Genomic DNA, 21,961 nt, shown 5'->3' on the forward strand with positions numbered 1-21,961 from the left:
AATAATAATATAAAATGACTAGACAACAGCCTTCGGGATCTTTAGAGTTCACTATAACAACCAATTATATAAATTAGTTATTTTATTATACCTATACTTTTCATCAGATGCACATTCAGTTCTATTTTGGTTTCTATTTTTAGTTTTTTAATCCGTATCAGTTAAAGTCGTCATGTTCTAGGGTTTTTATTTTAATAATACAAATAGTTCAAGTGATAAAAGTTACGTCTGTTCGATGTGATAATAGTACTTGTATACAAATTTCCCTTTCGTTCGATTTATCATATCCATTAAATACGATAAGAACTCACTAAAGCTTACTTTAAAGCTTCTTTCTTGATAGTCAAAATGAAAAATGATAAACAATGTTTATTTTTTGAGAGACTGGTCTACTTTTTATTGTTATTTTTTTCAAAATGAGAACAAAACTGCCAAAAAACAGATAAGCATAATTTATTGATTTTACCATTAGCGAATAATATTCTAATACTAATCAGATTTGATTCATGCATAGCAGATACTCTTAGTAACAAATATAATTAAGGGTAGATTATAGGAATACCTATCTTCAATTAAAAACATAAATAATTAAGTACAATTTTGATTGAAAACTATATCTGATGATTGACCGAGTCCAATAACGATGAATTTAAGATAACCTACTATGAACAAACTGGCTCTTAAAGGTTTTTTTTACATCAATCCCAACCAAAAACCTACATCGAAAACTCTATTTTCCCATTTATTACTCGTAAACCACAAGTTTCCAAAAAAACTGTCCTAAACTAGTAGCATTTCAAAGATGAACTAAACAAACAAAGCTTTCGAAACATTCAGTGATCAACTAAATGTAAACAAACCAGCTGTTGGCTGCTGTCAGAAGAAATATTTTACGTTGAAATTGTTGAATATTGCAGTATTTTCAATTATTATTATTTACCTATATACAGATTTCTTACAGTAAGAATTTTTGTTGTTTCTTATACAATGCAAAATTTGATAGTCGGGGTTTCAAACATTGAAAAGTCAAAGGAAAACGTGTAAATGATCAGTGTGAGAACATTTTCAGAAACTTTTTTTTCAAAAACTCGGTTCTTGGTTATTAATTTGTCTGCCAATAGAAAATATCGTTTGTTTTGTTTGTATCACACGAAAAGAGTAAAGTTAGCAGTGCTCAGCTTTTTGTCACATTAGGTAGGTAGAAATGGCGATCTCAAGGCAACCTAGCCTGAGATCCAACTAGCGCTGTAGTGCGCCGTTTTGATACTCGTTTGACCTTTGATTGAAAGGGATAGATTGATAGAGAAGCTTCATAGCGATTATGTTAGCACCATTTTGTCGCATTGAGAAAAAAGATTAGGTCTCTAATCTTTGTGTCAGATAGCTCATCAAGTTCGTGAAAGAATTCTTTTCCAAAATATTTCATTCTAGTGTTTGCCAAAGCAGGACATTTGCAGAGGAAATGGATTATCGTTTCACTTTCTCTTTGGTCACTACAACTACGGCAAAAGGTGTTATACCCAACTTCTCTGCATGAACTCCTATAGGCCAATGTCCGGTACAAACCGCAAAAATCCTGGCTATGTCTTGCCTTGGCCTGCATAGAAGATCGTTTCTACGGGTTTTATTATACGTGGGTCATATCTTCCTAGATATAATGCAGTTGGGTAAATTGCTCCACCTTCTGTTTGATTCTGTTTGGTAGATAGAAAAGATTTTACCCTTTATAGGCTCGCAAGCTCATCGCGACATTGCTGGACCAATTAAGATGAGGATATGAGTTAATGGCTTTGACAGCTGCCTGACTGTCTGTAAAGATAGCCGCATTTCGGTTTTGGTTTGGGCTTTGTTTAAGTATCTTACATGCCTTCCTTATTGCCAGTAGTTCAGCCTGAAAAACGCTAGCAAAGTCAGGAAGCCTAAAGGATTAAGGGACTCAGAAAAGATCCCAGAACCAACTCCGCACTCCATCTTTGAGCCGTCAGTAAAGATTGTTGTGTCAAAACCTATCGACACGATGTCATCCTCCCAATCTTCTCTCGATTTGAAAATAACCTTAAAACCCTTACTAAGGCTCAAAGTAGGAGTCCAGTAGTCAGTCTTTACCGAGATAATATCTGGGGGAATCAATTTCGTTGTGTTGCTGTGACCATAAGGTTTTGACAACCAGCTGTTTAATTCCTTCAGCCTAATAGCGCTGCAGGAAACTATGTATTAAATAAAAAGGTCGATTGGTAGAAGATCCAAAATTAAGTTTAAGGCGTCCGTTGGGCAAGTACGCATGGCCCCTGTGGTGCCCACGCAAGCTGTTCTCTGAACCTTCTTTAGCTTATCAATATTATAGGCTTTGCTAAGAGCAGGCCACCACACAATCGAACCATATGTTAAGATTGGACGTACTACGGCTGTGTACGTCCATAAAATCATATTCGACTGAAGCCCCCAATTTTTGCAGAAAGTTTTGCTGCAGGCGTAGAAGGCAACACAGGCCTTCTTAACCCGTACTTCAATATTTAGTTTCCAGTTTAGTTTAGGGTCGAGTATAACTCCCAAATATGTACTGGAAGACAATGATAGAATTTGACCGTTGAGTCGAGGTAGCGTGAAGGGCGGTACTTTAGTTTTGGTGGTAAAGAGCAACAGTTCAGTTTTACATTGGTTAACTCCTAGTCCACAACTCGTGGCCCAGTTGCTAACTTTCTTCAAAACTGACTCCGTGATTTCACTAATCACAGAGGTTTACTTTCCTGACACCAATAGCATTAAATCATCCGCATAGGCTACCGCCTTCCACATCTCTCTAATTTAACGAGAATTGTATCCATGACCAGAAGCCATAGAAGAGGCGAAAGGACACCACCCTGGGGTGTTCCCCTACTCACGTGTTTCCTTCCACTGAGCATGGAAATAATCTCTTCTTGTCACATTAGTTTCGTCTATTTTGATTTTATTATTTTTCTTAACTCATAGACCACGCTACGTTTGAAAGATGAAAGATAAAATGAGCGCTCTGATGCTTTCTAAGTAAAATAAGAAACAGATCTTTTTTGACAGCTCCGTTTCCTGCTTTGTGTTTAAAACGAAAATCAAATTTTAACTCTGGGTTAGACTATTATAGATTTTCCAAGGCACATTTCAAAGAGTCTGCCATTTCCAAGAACTCAACAAACTTTATTTTCCCCCTTATAAGCTTAAGAATTTGTTTGAAAAATCTTTCTGAAAATACCAATTTTTATGATTTAAGAAAATAACTGGAAGTTTAGTTTGTATTTACGAATTAATTGAGGCCAACAAAATTTGATGTATCTAATATGTCTAAATAAATGTTAAATTTGTTTTGGTTTTGGTTTCTTACATATATTTCAAAAGAAAAAACATTTTATTTCTGCAAATAAACAAACATCTTTAAAAATTGATACTTCGAATCACATCGTGAATGGCAACTCTAATTTCGAATTCGAACAAAACAGCTGTCACTACACAATGACATCTGTCAACAACTAAACTGACATCTCTAGTTGATAGAATATAATTGCAAAACAAAAGCAGAGCGCAAGTTAAAATTTAATTAAATCGATAATTTGTTATTAAATAAGTTAAAAGAAAATTGTTATAAAAATGCCGGTAAGTAAATGCACTTTCTTTTAATAAATTAATTATATAATCTTCCTTGTAGTACGAACAGCATCCAGTGGATCTGGAAGAAATCGAAAATGTTCGAGTGGTGGTTCGTTCTCGTCCCATGGACAAGTCGGAAATCCAGAATACTTCTTTAAATGTTGTTAAAGTTGATAAAATCAATAGATCAATAACTGTTATCAAGCCAAATGCAACACCAAATGAACCTCCAAAGACTTATTTCTTCGATAATGTTTTTGGCGACGATTCGAGTCAGGTAAGTGAAAAGTTATGAGTCATTTTTTGTTTTCACTATTTATTTCTCCATGCAACGGGAAGTGTAGTATCCTTGTGGTTTAAGAATAATTTATCAGCTAGTGTGGATCAAGTAGAATCATAATTGAAAGTAGACTGAAAGATGTAATTTCATTGGGATTTGATTTGTAATGGCTAGGCTGCAGTTACTTTACATGTAAATGCACAATGCCTTTTAAAAGTTGTTGTTTTCTTCACTTCCCACCTTATAAAATAGGTTGGTTTCATTGAATTCTTTTAGCGGCCATGAACTAATTAACATATAAATGAATCAAACCAAACCAAAATGTATCAAATCATACAATCAGGACTAGACACATAGTGCTTATCCCATTTTATTAGGTTTTCAATTTAAATCGATTGAATTTTAATTCAGGAAAATTTTGTTTATTTCATTCTACAAGCTGCACTGAGGTGATTTTGCCAACTATTTAAAGCACTATATTCACGAAAAAATAAAGAACAGAGAAATTTAAACAGAATTTCTTGAGTAAACTTTAATGGTTGTTTAGGAAACAAGGGATACCTAGATATCATAGGTTTACTCCTCATATAATATTCTATTGATACATACAAATTGGTTATCGCATCACACTTCTTTTTGTTTTGTTTAGTATTGTCAGGAGAAGGTTCTAATAAAAGAAAAAAATATCGTAACATAATAATTTAGTCCCTAAACAGTTCACCAATTTTCTCTAGACGGAAAAAATATCTGCTCCTCTATTAAAATAAAAACAAAACAGACTTCTTTCTGTACTAGTTTATAGATTTACAACTGTATTGTATACATACCTCGCGAAATCATATGGTTAGGGTACTTGTTCCACTTCTTTTACATTGTGGACAAAATAAAAGGAACAATTTTTGCCTGCAACTTCTCCTGCATTTCAAGGTGTGTTGGGAAGAGAATAAACAAATAAAAGTAACAATAACTCTCCATAAGTGCCGCAAAAATTCCATATTAAATTGATAAGCTAAAACAAAAGGAAGTAACCATACAAATAAAAAAGAATGGTATTGTATTTTTTATTGGTTTAAGGTTAAAATCGTTAATAATCCTTAAATACATGATCGTATCTTGTATCATAGAATGAAGCGCCTTGAAACATGTCTTTTAAGAGTTGAATAATTCATTTTTAACCATAAGATATTCTTAACATGGTATTTCTTTGATGAAACCACCATTAAGTGTTTTGAAATATGGACATAATACTTCTACAACTTTTAGGAATGCTTCGCATCATTATCTTGCGAACTCCTATTTGGTAACCTTCCCATTTCTGAACTGAAGGTCCAAAATTACACCACAGCACATATTATGTATACAAAAATAGTGTATAAAATGTATAGTAACCCATCAAAAGTTAATGAGATAAATAAAAGACTGCTGTACTGCTATCAATGCCACAACTCTATAGTTTAGGTTGTGTACAATTTGACAAGTGTCCTTTTCGCAAGGGCAAATTTTATGGAGAGAAAGTCTTTAGTCCTTATCTTATGAGCTAGCTGTCTCCAGTTTCTCACGCCAAGTTGGTTGAGGTCCTCTCCCACCTGGGTGCCCACCTGAGTCGCGGTCTTCCTCTACTGCGCCGTCCCTCGGGATTGAATTCGAAGACCTTCCGGGCTGGAGCGTTGATGTCCATCCGCTCTACATGACCTAGCCATCTAAGCCGTTGGACTTTAATTCTGCTAACTAGGTCAGTGTCGCTGTACAGCCCGTACAGTTCGTCGTTATATCTTCTTCTCCATTCTCCATCTATGCGTACGGGACCAAAAATCACCCGAAGAATTTTTCTTTCGAAGCATCCTAAGACGCTCTCATCTTTCTTTGACAGGGTCCGGGCCTTAGCGCCATAAATGAGAACCGGGATGATGAGTGTCTTATAGATGGTGATTTTTGATGCTCGATAGAGGACTTTACTTCTCAATTGCCTTCTAAGTCCAAAGAAGCAGTGTTTTGCAAGAGTTATTCTTCGTTTGATTTCAGGGCTGGTGTCGTTGTCTGTATTAATAGCGGTGCCTAGGTAGTCAAAGTCCTTGGCTTAAAGTTATAGCTGTCCATGGTGACGTTTTGTCCAAGACGTCGTCGTACAGTGTCCTTTTCCGATGAAAGCATATACTTGGTCTTGCCCTCATTGACCACTAAACCCATCTTCTTCGCTTCCGTCGCAATGCTCAAAAACGCTCCACTGACATCACACATTGATCATCCAATTATGTCAATATCATCTGCGTATCCGAGTAATTGGATGGACCTTTGGAAGATTGAGCCTGTAGTGTTGACAGTTGATTTTTGCACAATTCTTTCCAGAAGATATAGAAAAAGTCGCATGACAGCGCATCGCGTTTCCTAAAACCTTTGACATCAAATGCATTCGGTGAGATCTTGTCAAACCTTGATAGAGCAGCGTGCATCCTCCATCGTTATTCTGCACAAACGGATAAGTTTGACAGTGATTCCAAAACTAGATATTGCTCGGTAGAGCTCTTTCCTATAGATGCTGTCATATGCGGCTTTAAAATAGATAAAGAGATGTTGGGTATCGATTTGAAGCTCCTGCGTTTTTTCTAATATCTGCCGTAGTGTAAATGTTTGGTCGATAGTGGACTTTCCTGGTCTGAAGCCACACTGATAAGGACCAATCAGGTTGTTGACGAACGGCTTCAGGCGTTCACATAATACGGCAGAGAGGATCTTATATGCCATGTTAAGGAGACTGGTGCCTCTGTAGTTGGTGCAATTTAGAGGGTCTCCTTTCTTATGTATCGGGCACACTATGCTGAGATTCCACTCATCGGGCATGCTTTCTTCCGACCATATTTTGCAGATGAGTTTGTGCATGCTACGTACCAAGTCATCGCCTGCTGCTTTGAATAGTTCGGCAGCGATGCCGTCAGCTCCAGCAGCTTTGTTTGACTTAAGTTTAGATATAGCTATCTTCACTTCGTCAAGGTCGTGTAGGCGGAATTGTTGATCTGCGTTGCCGAGGTTGAGTGGTTCTATCTCCCTTACAGCGGTTCGGTTCGTCATCGCCGTTATATAATTTGGAGAAGTGATCTTTCCATATTCTCAATATCGACTGCGGTTCTACTACGATGTTCCCCTGATCGTCTTTACAGGCTTCGGTTCGGAGCTGGTACCCTTGGGAGGTTTTTTTTACCTTTTGGCGCTTCCCATGCTCTCTTTTTTTCTATCTAAGAAGCCGGTGTTCCTCTCTCGTCTTCTGCTCGTAGAGCTCGCGATTAGCTGTAGTCCTTTTGTGCAGCGCCGTTTTGTGTGCCTCTTGTTTCGCTGCGTGCTCTTGCCGGCATTCGTCGTCAAACCAGGGGTTTCGATGTGGTGGCCGTGTGAAACCTAGCACTTCAGACTCGGCATCTCTGATGGCTGCATGGCAATGTTGCCACTGGTTTCCAATGCTTAATGCAGGCAGCATAGGACTCCTTAAGAGGTTATTAGAGACTCGATCTGAAAAGGACATGGTAGTCTCTTGCGTTTGTAGCCGTCTAACGTAGAATCTTCTCACAGTACTTCCTTGTTTTGGCTTGGATCGGGATATCCGTAGCCGTACCTTGGCTACAACGAGGTAGTGGTCCGAGTCAATGTTGGCCTCTCGGAATGTTCAGATATCCTGTATACTGGAGAAGTGTCGTGCGTCGATCTCAATGTGGTCAATCTGGTTGACGGTTGATTGATCAGGGGATTTCCATGTCCCCTTGTGGATATTAAGATGCGTGAACTGCGTACTAGCAACCAGAACGTCTCGCCCCGCAGCGAAATCGACCAGCCTGAATCCGTTGTGGGAGATGCTTGGCATTAAAATCTCCTAAGACAATTTTAATGTCATAGCCAGGGCACTGCTCATATGTCTTGTCCAAGAGCTCGAAGAATATGTCTTTGGTGTCTTCATCTTTCTCCTCTGTTGGGGCATGCGCGCATAGTAGGCTTATGTTGGCGAATTTAGCCTTGATGCGGATTGTCGGGATGCACTCACTCACACTGTTGAAACTCAAGACTTTTTGCCTGAGTCTAGTTCCAACAACAAATCCACACCCAAATAGACGCTGTCTTTGTTCTCGGTAGCAGTCGCCGTAGTATATATCGCAGTCTTTTAGTTTGTGTTTGGCCGGTCCATCCCATCGCACTTCTTGGATGGCGGTAATATCTGCATTGCATCAGTTTAGGGCTTCCGCTAATTGTTCGGTTGCACGTGGTCTGTTAAGGGACCTAACATTCCATGTACATATCCGAAGTTCGTGTCCTTATTTCGTTTGCGTGGGTTGTCAACAGTGAATCCGTCCGTATCCGAGGCTTGTTGGTGCTTCGCAACTAAAGGTATTTTTTACGTGGCCAGGAAGTCACCCCGACGGCACAACCCCCAACCTGGAGGGCCAAGTTCTGATTTTGTCTTTGCTAAATTAAACTTCAGTTTATATATTCATAGAGAATTTAAATCGATTTTAAAACGATAATCTGGAGTCTACAAATAAACACGACGGATCCTTTGTTTAAGCTGTTTCTGAATCTATTAAACGTCAAAAATAAACAAACTAATTGAGTAAAGCATATATCAGTACTTTGATATTTTGTTGGTTGTTGGAATCCTACTAACTAACAAAAAAAACTAAAGCTCAACTTTACCCGATTGGACCCCTCTGAAATAGATAAAGTGCCTTACCAATAATCAAATTTAGTGACGACTTAAATATTTAAGTGGACTCTAAATAATGAACCATACCAATAATCAATTTAATAGTCAGCTTAACGCTAAACGTCACTCTAAATTTTAGAGTAGAGAAACGCGTGTTTAACTTCGTGATTAAGGTTTAACGTCATGTTTGTGCTGTCATTCTGGCAGTTGGCAGGAAAAGAAATTTTTCGTATGTTTCTTTAATCTGCTGCAAATTTATTTTTGGCTGTGACCGTGAGCTCATAAAAATTAGCAATCAAAATAAACAAATAGATTAATTTCTTTTTATTTAAATATATAAGTTGTATTGTAAGTATTTAATATATATAAGCTTGACAGAGCATTCAGGAAATGTTAAATGCCACTGGCTATTGCCTTAAAAACGCAAGCCAGGAGCAAAATAAGTTTAGTCGGTTTCAGAAGGAAACTGGTGAACACCCCCCAAAGAACATTGAAATATCTGCAATGCTGTCAGTGGACTTCCAATTAGATAATGCGAGATTTGATACCGATGCAATTCACTCATATGTCTGTTTGGCAACAAATGTAGTAGATAATGTAATAGAGCAGAGTTTAGTTAAAGACGTGTTTAATTTGGTTATTGGTTAACACACAAATAAACTCGTCTCTAAAGTTTAACGTGGCGTTTATCTAAACGCTTGTTTAGGCAATAATTATTGGTAAGGCCCAAAGAATCTGCCAGCTCTGTTTAGATAGAAACAGGTTTAAAGCAAATTCTACTACAATTTAAAAAAAATTCACTGAAACCTATACAAAATGGCTTGTGGAGGCTAACAAAATAAATTGCGTTAGCTGGAGAGCCAAAATCTTTGAAACCCTTTAAACTAATTTGTTTGCTGTTAGTTGAGACATTTTATGAAGTCGGGCTGGTGGTTTTAAGACTTGGAAGCACGCATGATCTATAATATTTAGAAAGTCAATCATAAGCTTGACAGTTTTTTTTAACGAATCGATACCTCTCATACAAATTGTCTTTGGGCCTTACCAATAATTATTGCCTAAACAAGCGTTTAGATAAACGCCACGTTAAACTTTAGAGACGAGTTTATTTGTGTGTTAACCAATAACCAAATTAAACACGTCTTTAACTAAACTCTGCTCTATTACATTATCTACTACATTTGTTGCCAAACAGACATATGAGTGAATTGCATCGGTATCAAATCTCGCATTATCTAATTGGAAGTCCACTGACAGCATTGCAGATATTTCAATGTTCTTTGGGGGGTGTTCACCAGTTTCCTTCTGAAACCGACTAAACTTATTTTGCTCCTGGCTTGCGTTTTTAAGGCAATAGCCAGTGGCATTTAACATTTCCTGAATGCTCTGTCAAGCTTATATATATTAAATACTTACAATACAACTTATATATTTAAATAAAAAGAAATTAATCTATTTGTTTATTTTGATTGCTAATTTTTATGAGCTCACGGTCACAGCCAAAAATAAATTTGCAGCAGATTAAAGAAACATACGAAAAATTTCTTTTCCTGCCAACTGCCAGAATGACAGCACAAACATGACGTTAAACCTTAATCACGAAGTTAAACACGCGTTTCTCTACTCTAAAATTTAGAGTGACGTTTAGCGTTAAGCTGACTATTAAATTGATTATTGGTATGGTTCATTATTTAGAGTCCACTTAAATATTTAAGTCGTCACTAAATTTGATTATTGGTAAGGCACTTTATGAATAGCAGCTGTTTCTAACGTATATGTTAAATTTAGACTCCAGTTCAAAACTCATATTGTTTTGTTTCTTTTTTCATTAAGGTATGTTTAAATGCAGAAAAGCATTCAAATGTTTAAATATATCGAATTAAGGAGACAACACGTAATTAATTTAATTTAATTAATTTGTTTCTTGTTTTTGAAAAATAGGGAAAAAAGCGACAAAGCAAACAGGGTTGCAATTTTTGTTTTAAAATATTCTTGTGCCACAGTTCAAGAAGTGAAAAAGTTAAGTTGAAAGATTTTGTTTTAATTAACAGTTAAAACTAACATAAATGAACCGAACAATTTTTCAATGTTTTGATATTTAAATGTGTAATGAGTGGCCATGAGATCGTTTTAAAAACGAGTACAAAAAGTTCATTTTCTGTTTTCAACTTTTCATTTTAAAACAAATTTTGTTTAACATACATAGTTTGAGAATTTGAGTTGGAAATTAATTTTGTACCATTTCTGTTTTTTTTTTCTTTTGAACAATAATGGATATTTTACATTTTATATGAAGCGTATGGAGTTCCAAATTGGATGAGCTTCTGTGATAAGAATTTGCAGAGCTAATCTTTTCTTTTGCTCGGCTAACCTACAGTTGCCTGTTCGCTCGTCGACAAACCTTAAAAAATCGTTTATCACATCGGTCTCTATTGATATCGATTCCATTCAAATAGAATACATTCGTGTTTTGTAATCACTCTGAGGTTTATCTAAAATTGACGCATGACAAAGTTCGACGGATTCGCTAAACATAAAAATAGCTGATTAAATTTTTGTTATATTGAATAGGAGCATGTTCAGGTTCAGGTCTTCTTAGGTCCTTTAATATAGAATTTTATTTTGAATTACATTTAACATTTTACACTACGATTAAAAATCCAAAAAAGTAATGATACGTTCCCTCAAAAGCGTTCATAACATATCAGATTATTTGCGTTTATTAGTAGAGTTAAACAATTTCGTAGGTTTTCTAAGCTAGTGTTTTGTACATAAAAACGTTATTTATTAAATAAGCTGTAATTGTTTAAACATATGTTTAAATATGATGTCGGGTTTGATCCAGGAACAAAAAGATACATTGAACGGAATGATTAACAAATTACTTCTTTTTAATATAGGCCTGCACATTTTAACCCTTTTATACCGAAAATGATTAAAATTTCATGGCTTACTTTAAATCTTTAAACATCTGATGTCGAATGATTTAATATGTTTTCTGATATGTTTGTGCACCAAACTTTTGGTTATACAGCAGAACTAAAAAATATTTTGGAATAGCACATTTTTGTTCATGGAAATCCTCCACAGTTGCCAAAAATCAATTTTCAACACTTTATAGGCCATTTTACTGAGAAGAAAGCTTGTCAGGCTTTAGAATTTCATATCAAGGCGCTAATCCTTACAACTCTACGTCCACCTATTTTCGTGAATTTGCTGCCGGTTTTGGTACTATAAAGTGGAGTCGCTCAAAAGAGAACTTTGATTATCCTTTTGCCATTAGAGTGATCGTTAGAAGTACAATGAAAAATAGAGGTGTTTTTATACTCGCTTCTATGGAAAAAATGATTTTTTTGTTTAAATAAAAAAACCTTGTTATGCAACTTTGGTAAAGGTAATTACAACTGCACCTAAACTTATATCTTTGCAAAATGAGAAATTACTTTGCTTTTGTTTGGAACTTAATCCTTTAACATTTGATGTCTTGTACAAGGCTTTGGATGTTGTCTGTTTAGGTTAGATTGAGGTAGCTGTTGTCTGAAGAAAACAACATACTTAGAAGAGTAGTAGCTGTACAAATTTCATTTTCAGGATAAAAATAAAAATGCTTATCTACTTATTAAGCGGTGTCCACTTAACAGAGGTAATTTAAAACTGTTAGCGTTTATATTCAAATATTGGGCAGATTTGTTTTATAAAGCTGTCTGGATTTTATTTAAGATCTAGACTATGTGAAATCACTTACTCTACATTACTAGTTCTGGAATGCACCTCTAGATTATTGATACCTATTTTCTTGGTAAAGAATTTAATTTTTTCCTACACAATTTCTCCTATTTCATGCAAACGATCGATATTCACTAGTCTAATTTTCATTGCAGACAGTAGCCAACCTTAAAATAAGTACACTTCTATTTTATATTTTATTTAAACAGAATAACTAATTCCATAATTTTAACTATTATTAAAACAACAATTAATTGTTAACAAATGATTGGATGGCAATATGAAACATACTTTAAAAATCTTTAATTCGTATTATTGTTTTAGTTTGGCTTTTTTTCGAATTATTTTAATAATGATCGTCAGTTTTTTGTTTTGTTTTTGTTTTATAAAAAAAATGTACAAGTGAGATTATAAGAAATATTAAACTTAACATAACAATGCACAAAGAATAGATATCCTATAAATTAATTCTTAACTATACAAACAATAAAAGTTAAAGCTCGACTTGTTAGACTTATAAATTTAATCCAAATCTCCACGAGATCCAAAACGTATCGTCACAAGTAAATCAGCCAAATAAACGAGCGATGCCAGTAATGAAACCCAAGCTGTAGCCATCACCAAGTCCAAGCGTTGTGTGTTCGGTTCCCAGTAGTTGCGTTCCTTGGTATTCGACCAATCTCTGAACAAGAGTGCCGTACAAGACAATACCAAAAAGAATCCCACAAATGACCATACGGTTGCTGTTTTCCATGGAGTTCTGTTTAAAGGGAATGAAACAAATAAAAGTTTTGTAATTGATTTTACAACACACATCGAACATTCAACTTACGCATCTCCAAACATGGCCATTATTAAATAAATTGACGTATAAATTAGCAGACAGCCAAAGGTCACATAACTGAGCGCAACTACGCGTGGTGTAATGAAAATTCGAAAATGGGAATGTGTGGCGGGATCATCTATCAGTCCGATGCAACAGATAATCAAACACTAAAAAAAGAAAAAAGAATTCAATTGAAATTAATTGACTTTAATCGAATTGATGATAAGTTCTCGGGAAGTATACTCAAAAATAGAACAGGCTGCTTACCAGTTCGAGAAATTTTAGTGCGACCAATGTGTAGGTGGCTTTTTTCGATGTTGGACTCGGATAAATTGCATCATCGGCCGGCGACATTTCAACTCTTGATATTTCTTCAGAAATAAGTTTTTAAAAAATAGATTAAAATACGGTTTCACAAAAGAAAAAAGATAAAAAGGAAAACAACAGGAAGTATAGTAGACCCTGACAGCAAAAGAATTAATTTTTCGTAATAAGAGTTTTTCTTCGATTCAATTATAAATTTGGTTTTGAATAAAAGGACACACAAAGCAATGATTTTTAAAAGAAATGGTCCGAGGGTTAATCTGAGTATTAAGAAAGGTTTTACATACGATTGTATATAATATACTCCTTATTGCTTCGAATGAGTTCGGAGCTCGGGGCTTGACTGCTGAAAACTTTGTTTTGACTTGATTCTCTTATATCTCATATGGTTTTGTAATATTGATTTATTGCACTTAATAATGTTAAATAAATAAATTCTCTCAGGGAATTACTACGTTACTTTAACAAGATATTAGTTACGGTTTGAGATTCATTCAAGTGTTCAATATTATTGTCTAAACGGTTCTAACAAATCGAACAATTCGTTATAATGACACATGAAGGATATACAATAACATCTGACCAGGAAAATTAAATATAAACAGAATTCACTATTTTTTCTCACCTACTCAAATAAGCTTTGTAAGGATCTTAAAGCTATTATTGATTTTGATCATTGAAACCAATCATTGAAATTTTGTAGATAGGTTAATTGAAATCCAACAGTTGTTTTTTTTCGGGCAGAAATGTAATTTTATAAAATTAAAACATTAATCAGTTATTTTTTTGGAATTCCATTGACGGTTTTTCAATCCACAGTTTGTAGATTAATTTTTCGGTATTGATTTCAATGATAGCAATAGGTGGGCCCTATCTCTTTCCTAGCATCACTAGGCAAGAGATAGAGGGAGCTGAAACATATCTCCTAAAACCGCACACCATAGCGCGTACGTAAAGAAGAGGCCTTATGCCCTTAAGAGGTCCCCAACAGACTGAACAGTTCTGAGAACCTTAGTAAGTAAGTAAGTATGAATTTAAGATTTCGTATCTCAAGAAAAACTATTCTCAGAATATTGAGAGACATTGACTACTGAACATCCGAAACCTTAGAAATGTAAACTGTCAAATTAATATTATTACAAAATATAAAAAAATCAATTTTGCAATGGGAATGAAGAATAAAATAATTTTCATGCGAAATAAAAACAAAAGGAGGCGTTGTAGTCAAATTGTAGTAGTCTAACGTATGTTTTGGAAAACATGTTCAAATTGAAAACATAATGTTAGTTTTCTGATGACAATAAAGTTGTCAAAATATGGACACAAATTAATTATTTATAGTGTACCCAATAGATGGCGCTGCATGCTTTCATTCTCCTTCATCAAGTAACAAGTTATTATGAGGAATACAATATCAAAGATATTCTCAGTTCAAAGAATAAGTTGTATAAAAACAACATCAATAAAATATATTATGTAAAATTAATCATGTCTAATTAACTTTTCACATGTTATCTTCGTGATGATTTCCCTTAATGTATTCCCATGGATCGCGTTAAATGATTCTTTATTAATGTTGTCTAAAGTTAATAAATTCATAATAGAAAAAAAACCGATCACATAACGTTTTCTCTTCCAAGATCAAACATCGAATATTGTTGATCATTACATTGATTAAAAAAGAAAAACAATAAAAAAAACTTGTTCTGTTTGCTGTCAGCTGCATAAATAAAACCAAAACCAAACAAATGAATATACCTATGCTTCGCAAATAATTCATGATATTCTAATTTTTTAAATATGAATGTATTTCCAAATCTAATGAAATTCCAAAATGACACCAATCTAAAAAAAAATATAAAAATAGCAATTTTAAGAATAAGCAATTCATAGAAGAGTTAAAAAGCCTCCAATCACATTTTGCTAAAACGATTTTAATAAATGTTTTGTTAACCACAGTTTCTATGCATCAGAGAACAACAATAATTACAAACAATTATTTTGATGGTAATTGTTGACTTCTACGGATTTAATAAAATACCAACAACACATTTTAGAAAAATTCCAAGGTTAGTAAAATCAACAACCGACTTTTTCATATGAATAGACAAGCAATTTAACTCCTAGGTTAGTTATGCCAGAAAAAAGATGTTTATGTTTATATTTTGGTCAAATAAAAGGTGCAAAATAGTTTTGTTTTTATTAATGAATTGTTAGTTAGCAACTTTCTGTTCACAGAGGAGCAATTGTTTAAGTGTGAAGTGTTAGAAAAATTATCTAATAAATCGCTGCAAGTAAGTTTCGAATTATCACTCTCAATGCAATTGACGAATTTCCTTTGGATTCAAAATCAAGTTATTCTGTAGAGGAAGGTATTGTAGATAATAAACGAGTGAGTGTAGTCGCACGAATAAAAAATTATAAATGGCTACAGAAAATAATCAAAACAAATCACGCAATCCAAAAAGTATATAGCGGTATGTTTTAGCTCCAGTCGTTTCACCCAACCCCACTTTTTTTGTTAACGAATTATATGTTCTATTAACGCTTCAAGCTTAATTGGGCCACATCAGGGTAGGGCCAAGAAAACTCATCATGAACAAAATCCATAGGGTCCCCCTATCTCGTATCAAGCGCTATATACCTACAACATCACGGTTCTAACTGTGATGTGTAAAGTTAAGTTAAGGAATTTTCATTCTATCCCCTTTCTCCGAACCGAACTAGAAAGCAGTTTTACTGCGTTAGCCTGGTGGCGGCTGAATAAGTAAAAAACACAACGAATTAAAAAAACATGTAAACTTGAATACGTCGTCGTCGTATATATTGATTTAACTGAAAGCCTAAAGGTATATGGCCGAGACTGGTGAGATTTCTATGTGACGACGAACGCGATGTTGTGCAGGAAAATGTAAACAAACAATTCGTGTATAGGTACAAACGTGCGAGGGTTAGAAGAGAATAGCTTAGCTTCAAAAGATTGAATGAACAAACAAAACTACTATAAAATGTTGTTGCCAAACAGGTTAGACGCATGTATCTGGGTTCGATAGTTAAAACGTGCGTCTACTTCTAGAAAATTAGAATTAGAAAAACCTGATTTGTTAATTTTTACAAAAATTGTACTTTTTTGACATTTGGAACATTTTATTGAGATAGAAAATATCGATTCTTAGTTTATGACTGTCGTTCTTAAACTTAAAGATATTTGAAATTTGTAACAATATAACGTCATGACATCGTTCCTAAACTCAGTGTTGAACTGTCAAATAATTACGATCTACAACTTAATTCAGGAGATAAGCTTAGAGTATTGAGCTGTCAAACTGAATGACCTGTTTACAAACTAGAAATAATTTTTCGATTAGAAAAAAACAATGGCTTCCTTCAATGTCTTGTTTATTAGGCTATTAGGCTGGATATGTAAATTTGTCAATTCATTATTGATCGAGTTAAGATAGTTAAATGAAAACAACTATAAAACAGACAAACATTTATTTTCGAAGGCCAAGATTATTGTAAAATAAAATAGATAATTTTAATAAATCGGCGAATTATAATTTCAACTTACATCTTTTTTACCAACAAAATGTACAAATTTGAAAACATTGGTTTCTCCAAATTCAACTTTGTGTTGAATCCTGTTCTGTCAGATATGACAGCAATTCTAAGATAACTTTGGATCTCTTTTTTGATAGCCCAGCTGATTTTCATGAGGTGTTCTTTTATATGTAAAGCCCTAACAAGAACTCATTCAGCCAATTAACTCAAAGAAATTTGTCATCTAAATTGGACAACTAATTTTCACTTTGTTAAAACAATTAACCAATGATGTTCCTAAATATTTGATTTGGACTATTTTTCAAAGCTACAAAAGTTAATTATTAAAATTAAAATCATGAGCATTACTTTATTTTGGTAGCTTGACAGATCAATACTTTTTGACAAAAGTCATTTCAATATAATTATTGTATCAAATAACAAGAATTCGTAAAAATGGCACTTAGAAATTATTTTGATACAACAAGAAATAATTAGCTATGATTAGAAAAAGAACAGACCAAAGTGAACCTAAAACACATTAATTTTTCAACACTCAATCCCAGACTAATACAATTGTTTTGATTTTTGTAGTGTCCGTTTGTTTCTGTCAATGGTTGTTTATCCCAAAAATCGATTTTTTAGTACAGTTAGTTTTTTCTTAGTATTCTTCTAGAAATTTCAATAAGAACAAAATCTAAAATTTGACAAATTGTTCTTTTTCGACATTTATAACACCTTCTTAACAAAAATTACGGTTCAAAGCACTAACTAAGTAAATGGTAATTTATTTGTTAATGTTAGTTTGTTTCTGTCACTGATTGTTAAGTCCAAAACATTTTTTAGTACACTTAGTTTTTAGCTTATTTTAGTCTTCTTTAAGAAGTTTGAATAAAAACCAAATTGGACAAATTGTTTTCTTTTTCGACATTTATAAAACTTCTAGGCACTAATTAAGTAAATATTAATTTATTTTTAAATGTCTGTTTGTTGCTGGCACTGATTTTTTAGCACACTTAGTTTTTAGCTTATTTTATTCTTCTTCTAAACAATTTGAATAAGAACAAAATTGAACAATTTTTTTTTTCGACATTTATGAAACTTACTGACAAACTTTACAGTGCTCAGCACTAACTAAGTAAATCAATTTGTTTTTAAATGTCAGTTTGTTTCTGTTTCTGTGCCTATCACTTTCCAATGTTTCTTTCCATTACCTATCGTTAAAAAATTCTCAATTTTACCTCATTTGGCAATATTGTCTAAAACTTGATTGTTTTTCTTTATTTTTCCCTTGTATTTGAATCGTTTATTTACTAGCGCGTCATGCCACACCTGTATTTTGACTTGCAATTAACATTTATTTAAAAGAAAAAAGCGTCTCTTAGACCCCTTTTCTTACATTTCGGAGGAAATAAGAAGATTATCGAAATTGAATCAGGTGTTAAGATTCCCAAAGAAGAGCATTTGATTAAGTTAGCAAAACAATATTCTGTTGGCGTCAGTTTGTCTTCTTCTATGTCTCTAAAGCATTATAATAATAATAATAATGGGGCTCGACGAAAAAGTTCCTCCCATCAAACTTAGCTGCATACCAATGCAACTTGACATAATTTGAAGACAATGCATGAAGCATTATAAACAGGGTTCGGATTTTAAAGTTTTCTTTATTTCAAAAATAATGTGATTAAAAAAACATTCTGACTTCTAACTAAAACATAGGTTCATATCATTTTCCTGTCAATTTGACTTAGGAGTTAAAAAATTACATAAGGTTTGTAGAATTTTCAATTTCGGGAGACATTTGACAGTTTAAATGATTTTTCACAATTGTCAAAATGCTACAAAACCACTCAAAAAAAGTCGATACTAAAGATTTGTAGATTAATGATGTTCTATATCCACATCTTATTTTAAAAACCTTAAGATTTACAGGCTTTTAAAACAAAGTAGTAAATCTACTCCGCTTGTACATTAATCCGAACTCTGATCTAAGTATAGTCTACGGTCTGTTGCACTATCCTGGCTGTTGGCATGTCGAATGCATTAAGAGTTGCAACCCATTAGTTGTTTGTATATGCGTTTTCATTTTAGTTTGTTAGTAAGTTTAAGACGAAAGTTGTTTTGTTTTAATAAAAGAAACTACGTACGACTTTTTTAAACTACAAGATTATCAGCTACTGTTAAACTACATAAAGATGTTAGACAAAAGAAAAATTAATAGAAATTTACTTCACTCTCTTGTGTGCTTAATTGAGTTATAGACTAAGTCTCTAGTGAGGAGTGTTTTCCTTATTTTCTAGCTTTTAAGGCGTTTCCCAAACAAAAAACACACGAATCACTTTTCAAAAGTCTATAATGACTTCTTTTGTTTTCTTGTTAATTAACGGTTTAATTAAATGCCGCGCTTTCAAAAACGTTAATTCGATTTAAATTTATTTCGAAAATATCAAGAATTAAAAATAAGAAAAACCAAAAAAAGTAAACCAAAGCGAATGAACGAACGACGACGAAGACGAAAAGTAGACGCGCAAGAGAGAAACTCGATATCCGTCGTAATTCCACCACGTTTCAACTACGAATGGATGACGGTTGGCCGTTGGGTCGGTCCCATACCAATAACTCTACAAGTCTACAACTTCGCGCATTTTTTCCAATCATATACACACGACTTCAATAGCTCTAGCTCTGGCTTTAGGTGTAGCTCTGGGCCCAAGCTGAAATGTGTGTGTTGTTTTGTTTTCCAAAGCAGCTCATCATTCAGTTGAAGCAGCTAAGAGAAACTCTTTGATTCATCAGACTTTTTACATCGTTCGTCCGTCGCCGTTCGTCGTCGCGACGATACCGAGTCAAGATGAGCCTTTATAGAGACACCATACAATTGTGGCGTTTGTTATTCCGAATTCCAAGACAAGACCTTAAATAGTTTGCTTTGTAATTTACAAAGAGTAGAATAGGATTAGGCTTTGGAAGACCTCTGTTCTGGGCTTCTTTTTATAAGTACACGCATATATAGAGTTTCATACTCTTTACTGCACCGTGTACAGGGTGTGTTTTGTCTATAGACGTTTCTAATGTTAGATATACAATAAGTTTATAAGTAAAACTAATTTGATGAGCAATTAGTGGAGGGGTTGGAGACATCTAAATGCATCGTGTAGGTTTTTGCTATGCTGGTGAAGTGAACAACAGTCAATGGGTTGAATTATAAAATATGAATTAGTTTTTGTTGGCTATGTCACATCACAATGTGAATTATTATTAGTCACGAATTATTTAATTTGCTTGAAAAAATATTAAATGTACATATTATATTAGATGCCAGGGAAGCTTAAGAGCGACAGTGGTTTTGAAAAGTATGTAAATGGATGAGTATGTATTCTAAAATAAATAAACAAATCAACTTGTTCAAATTACCTTGTTCATGGGATAGGGGATGGCACGTAAGACCAACCACCAAGTTTTAAATAAAAGGATGATAAGAAACATATTTATAAAATTCATTAGAATATATTTTTTGTATAGGTTTTTAAAAAAATGCCCTTTTAAAAAATATTAAATACAACCAAAAAATGTGTTTTGAGGCTAATTCATGAATCTTCTTTTGACTCTTTGTGAAGTTTTGATTTTAAGTATTGATTTCGAATCCTAACTTCAATTTGAACTGCATCTCCTCAAATTTTAAAATCACTCGTTCCAACATTATTTATATTGTTCTTCAACGTATTTCAAAAATTTGATGTGATAAGCACGGTTTAGACGACGGGTATGTTACAAAAACAAAAATTACTTCTTAACAGTTTTACCCTTTTATAGGGATTTTTTTAAAATTTGTTTTAAACTGAATGGAAAACCACGGCTTTAAGTTGGATACAAAAATAATTTAAGAATTTTGGAAAGTCTCAAAAAGCCTTATAAATTTCATCGCTTCAAAAACAAAGTTTTCATTTTAAATCTCTTCTTTGTTTTACAAAATTAAATCTAACATAAAAAAGTAGAAACTATTTTGTGTATGATTTTGTTTATTTGGTTCAAAAAAAAAAAAAAAAATTGTGGGATCGGGTCGAAAAGCTGTATTTTAAAATTCTGTATTTCAAAATACTTTTAACTTAAAATACTATCTCAAAGTGCTGGTATTGTCAAAATACTGTATAATACTGGAAGTTTTGACAGACCAACTAGTTTAGTGCAATTGTTTATGCAATTTTTGATTACGATTGGAACAATTTATGCAAGAATGTGGGGTCGAAATACTTTATTTGAAATTCTGTACCTCAAAATGGTGTATTTCAAAATACTGTATGATCAAAATATTGTTTGATCAAAATTCTGTATTTGAAAATACTATATAACAAAATTATCTACTTTAAAATGCTGTTCATAAAACTGAAAATAAAAATCGTTTTGACAATTTTTATTTTTTAGCCTTATTTACAGAGTTTTAAAACACAGAATTTTGTAAACAGGATACTTTTTTTTTAAGAAAACATCATTATAATTTTTCATTAGCATAAAGATTATAATTACTTCCCTTAAACATTTCTCTTTGTCATTTTCTTCTTCTTACCATACAATATTTTAAAATGCAGCATTTCGACCCGCTTCCAATAAGACCATCAAAACCCATAGGAAAAGTCTAATTTGTTTTGCAGAAACAAAACATTGTCGACCAGTTATTGTTAATGGCTTAAAAAAAATGTAAATTTTTGCTGTCAGTGTAACACGTAAATTTGTTTTAGCAAAAACAATTGTGGAAGTGATCATCGAAAAGTATTGTAAACAAAAGTTGGGGCGTATCGGAATTCCGGGTTTTAAAATCTCACTTTTCAAAAATCCCGAAAAAAGAAGTTAAAAATCCAGATATCGAACTCAAAATTTTAATAATGACTTAAAGTTATTTTTCCCTTTTTACAAAATATGATAATGTAACTTTTATCATTTTATTCAAATTTGTCATATTTATTTC

General features: G+C 33.4%; 2 protein-coding genes across 4 annotated transcripts in view; one reads left to right on the forward strand and one right to left on the reverse strand.

Moving 5' to 3' along the window:
• Window positions 1-3,487: 3,487 nt before the first annotated feature.
• The window catches only part of LOC129942870 (kinesin-like protein KIF3A), a 28,335-nt gene continuing 9,861 nt past the window's right edge, over window positions 3,488-21,961 (forward strand). Inside the window, exons 1-2 of the mRNA XM_056051980.1 lie at window positions 3,488-3,624; window positions 3,677-3,895. Coding sequence (XP_055907955.1) covers window positions 3,619-3,624; window positions 3,677-3,895 — 225 coding nt within the window. The 5' untranslated portion in view covers window positions 3,488-3,618. The remainder of the gene's footprint in view (window positions 3,625-3,676; window positions 3,896-21,961) is intronic.
• Window positions 12,487-19,600, reverse strand: LOC129942872 (uncharacterized). 3 transcript variants are annotated; one of them, XM_056051987.1, is made up of 5 exons: window positions 19,228-19,600; window positions 15,217-15,303; window positions 13,402-13,505; window positions 13,141-13,301; window positions 12,487-13,068 (listed from the first exon to the last, which is right to left on the reverse strand). In XM_056051987.1, the coding sequence occupies exons 2-5, from the start codon at window positions 15,236-15,238 to the stop codon at window positions 12,831-12,833; spliced, it is 525 nt and encodes a 174-aa protein (XP_055907962.1). In that variant the 5' UTR covers window positions 15,239-15,303; window positions 19,228-19,600; the 3' UTR covers window positions 12,487-12,830. The 3 variants fall into 3 exon arrangements, with proteins under 3 accessions (XP_055907962.1, XP_055907964.1, XP_055907963.1); XM_056051989.1 differs by lacking the exon at window positions 15,217-15,303 and having other exon boundaries at window positions 19,233-19,593; XM_056051988.1 differs by lacking the exon at window positions 15,217-15,303 and having other exon boundaries at window positions 19,228-19,590.

The sequence above is a fragment of the Eupeodes corollae genome, chromosome 1 (genome assembly GCF_945859685.1).
Source record: "Eupeodes corollae chromosome 1, idEupCoro1.1, whole genome shotgun sequence".
NCBI lineage: Eukaryota > Metazoa > Arthropoda > Insecta > Diptera > Syrphidae > Eupeodes > Eupeodes corollae.

Excerpts from the sequence above, each read along its gene's own strand:
- LOC129942872 (XM_056051987.1), bottom strand. The coding sequence starts at position 15,238 with ATGAATTATTTGCGAAGCATAG. Across the intron at positions 13,506-15,216 it reads GAATTATTTGCGAAGCATAG|AAATATCAAGAGTTGAAATG; the intron begins GTATATTCATTT and ends TTATTTCTGAAG. Across the intron at positions 13,302-13,401 it reads CACTAAAATTTCTCGAACTG|TGTTTGATTATCTGTTGCAT; the intron begins GTAAGCAGCCTG and ends TTCTTTTTTTAG.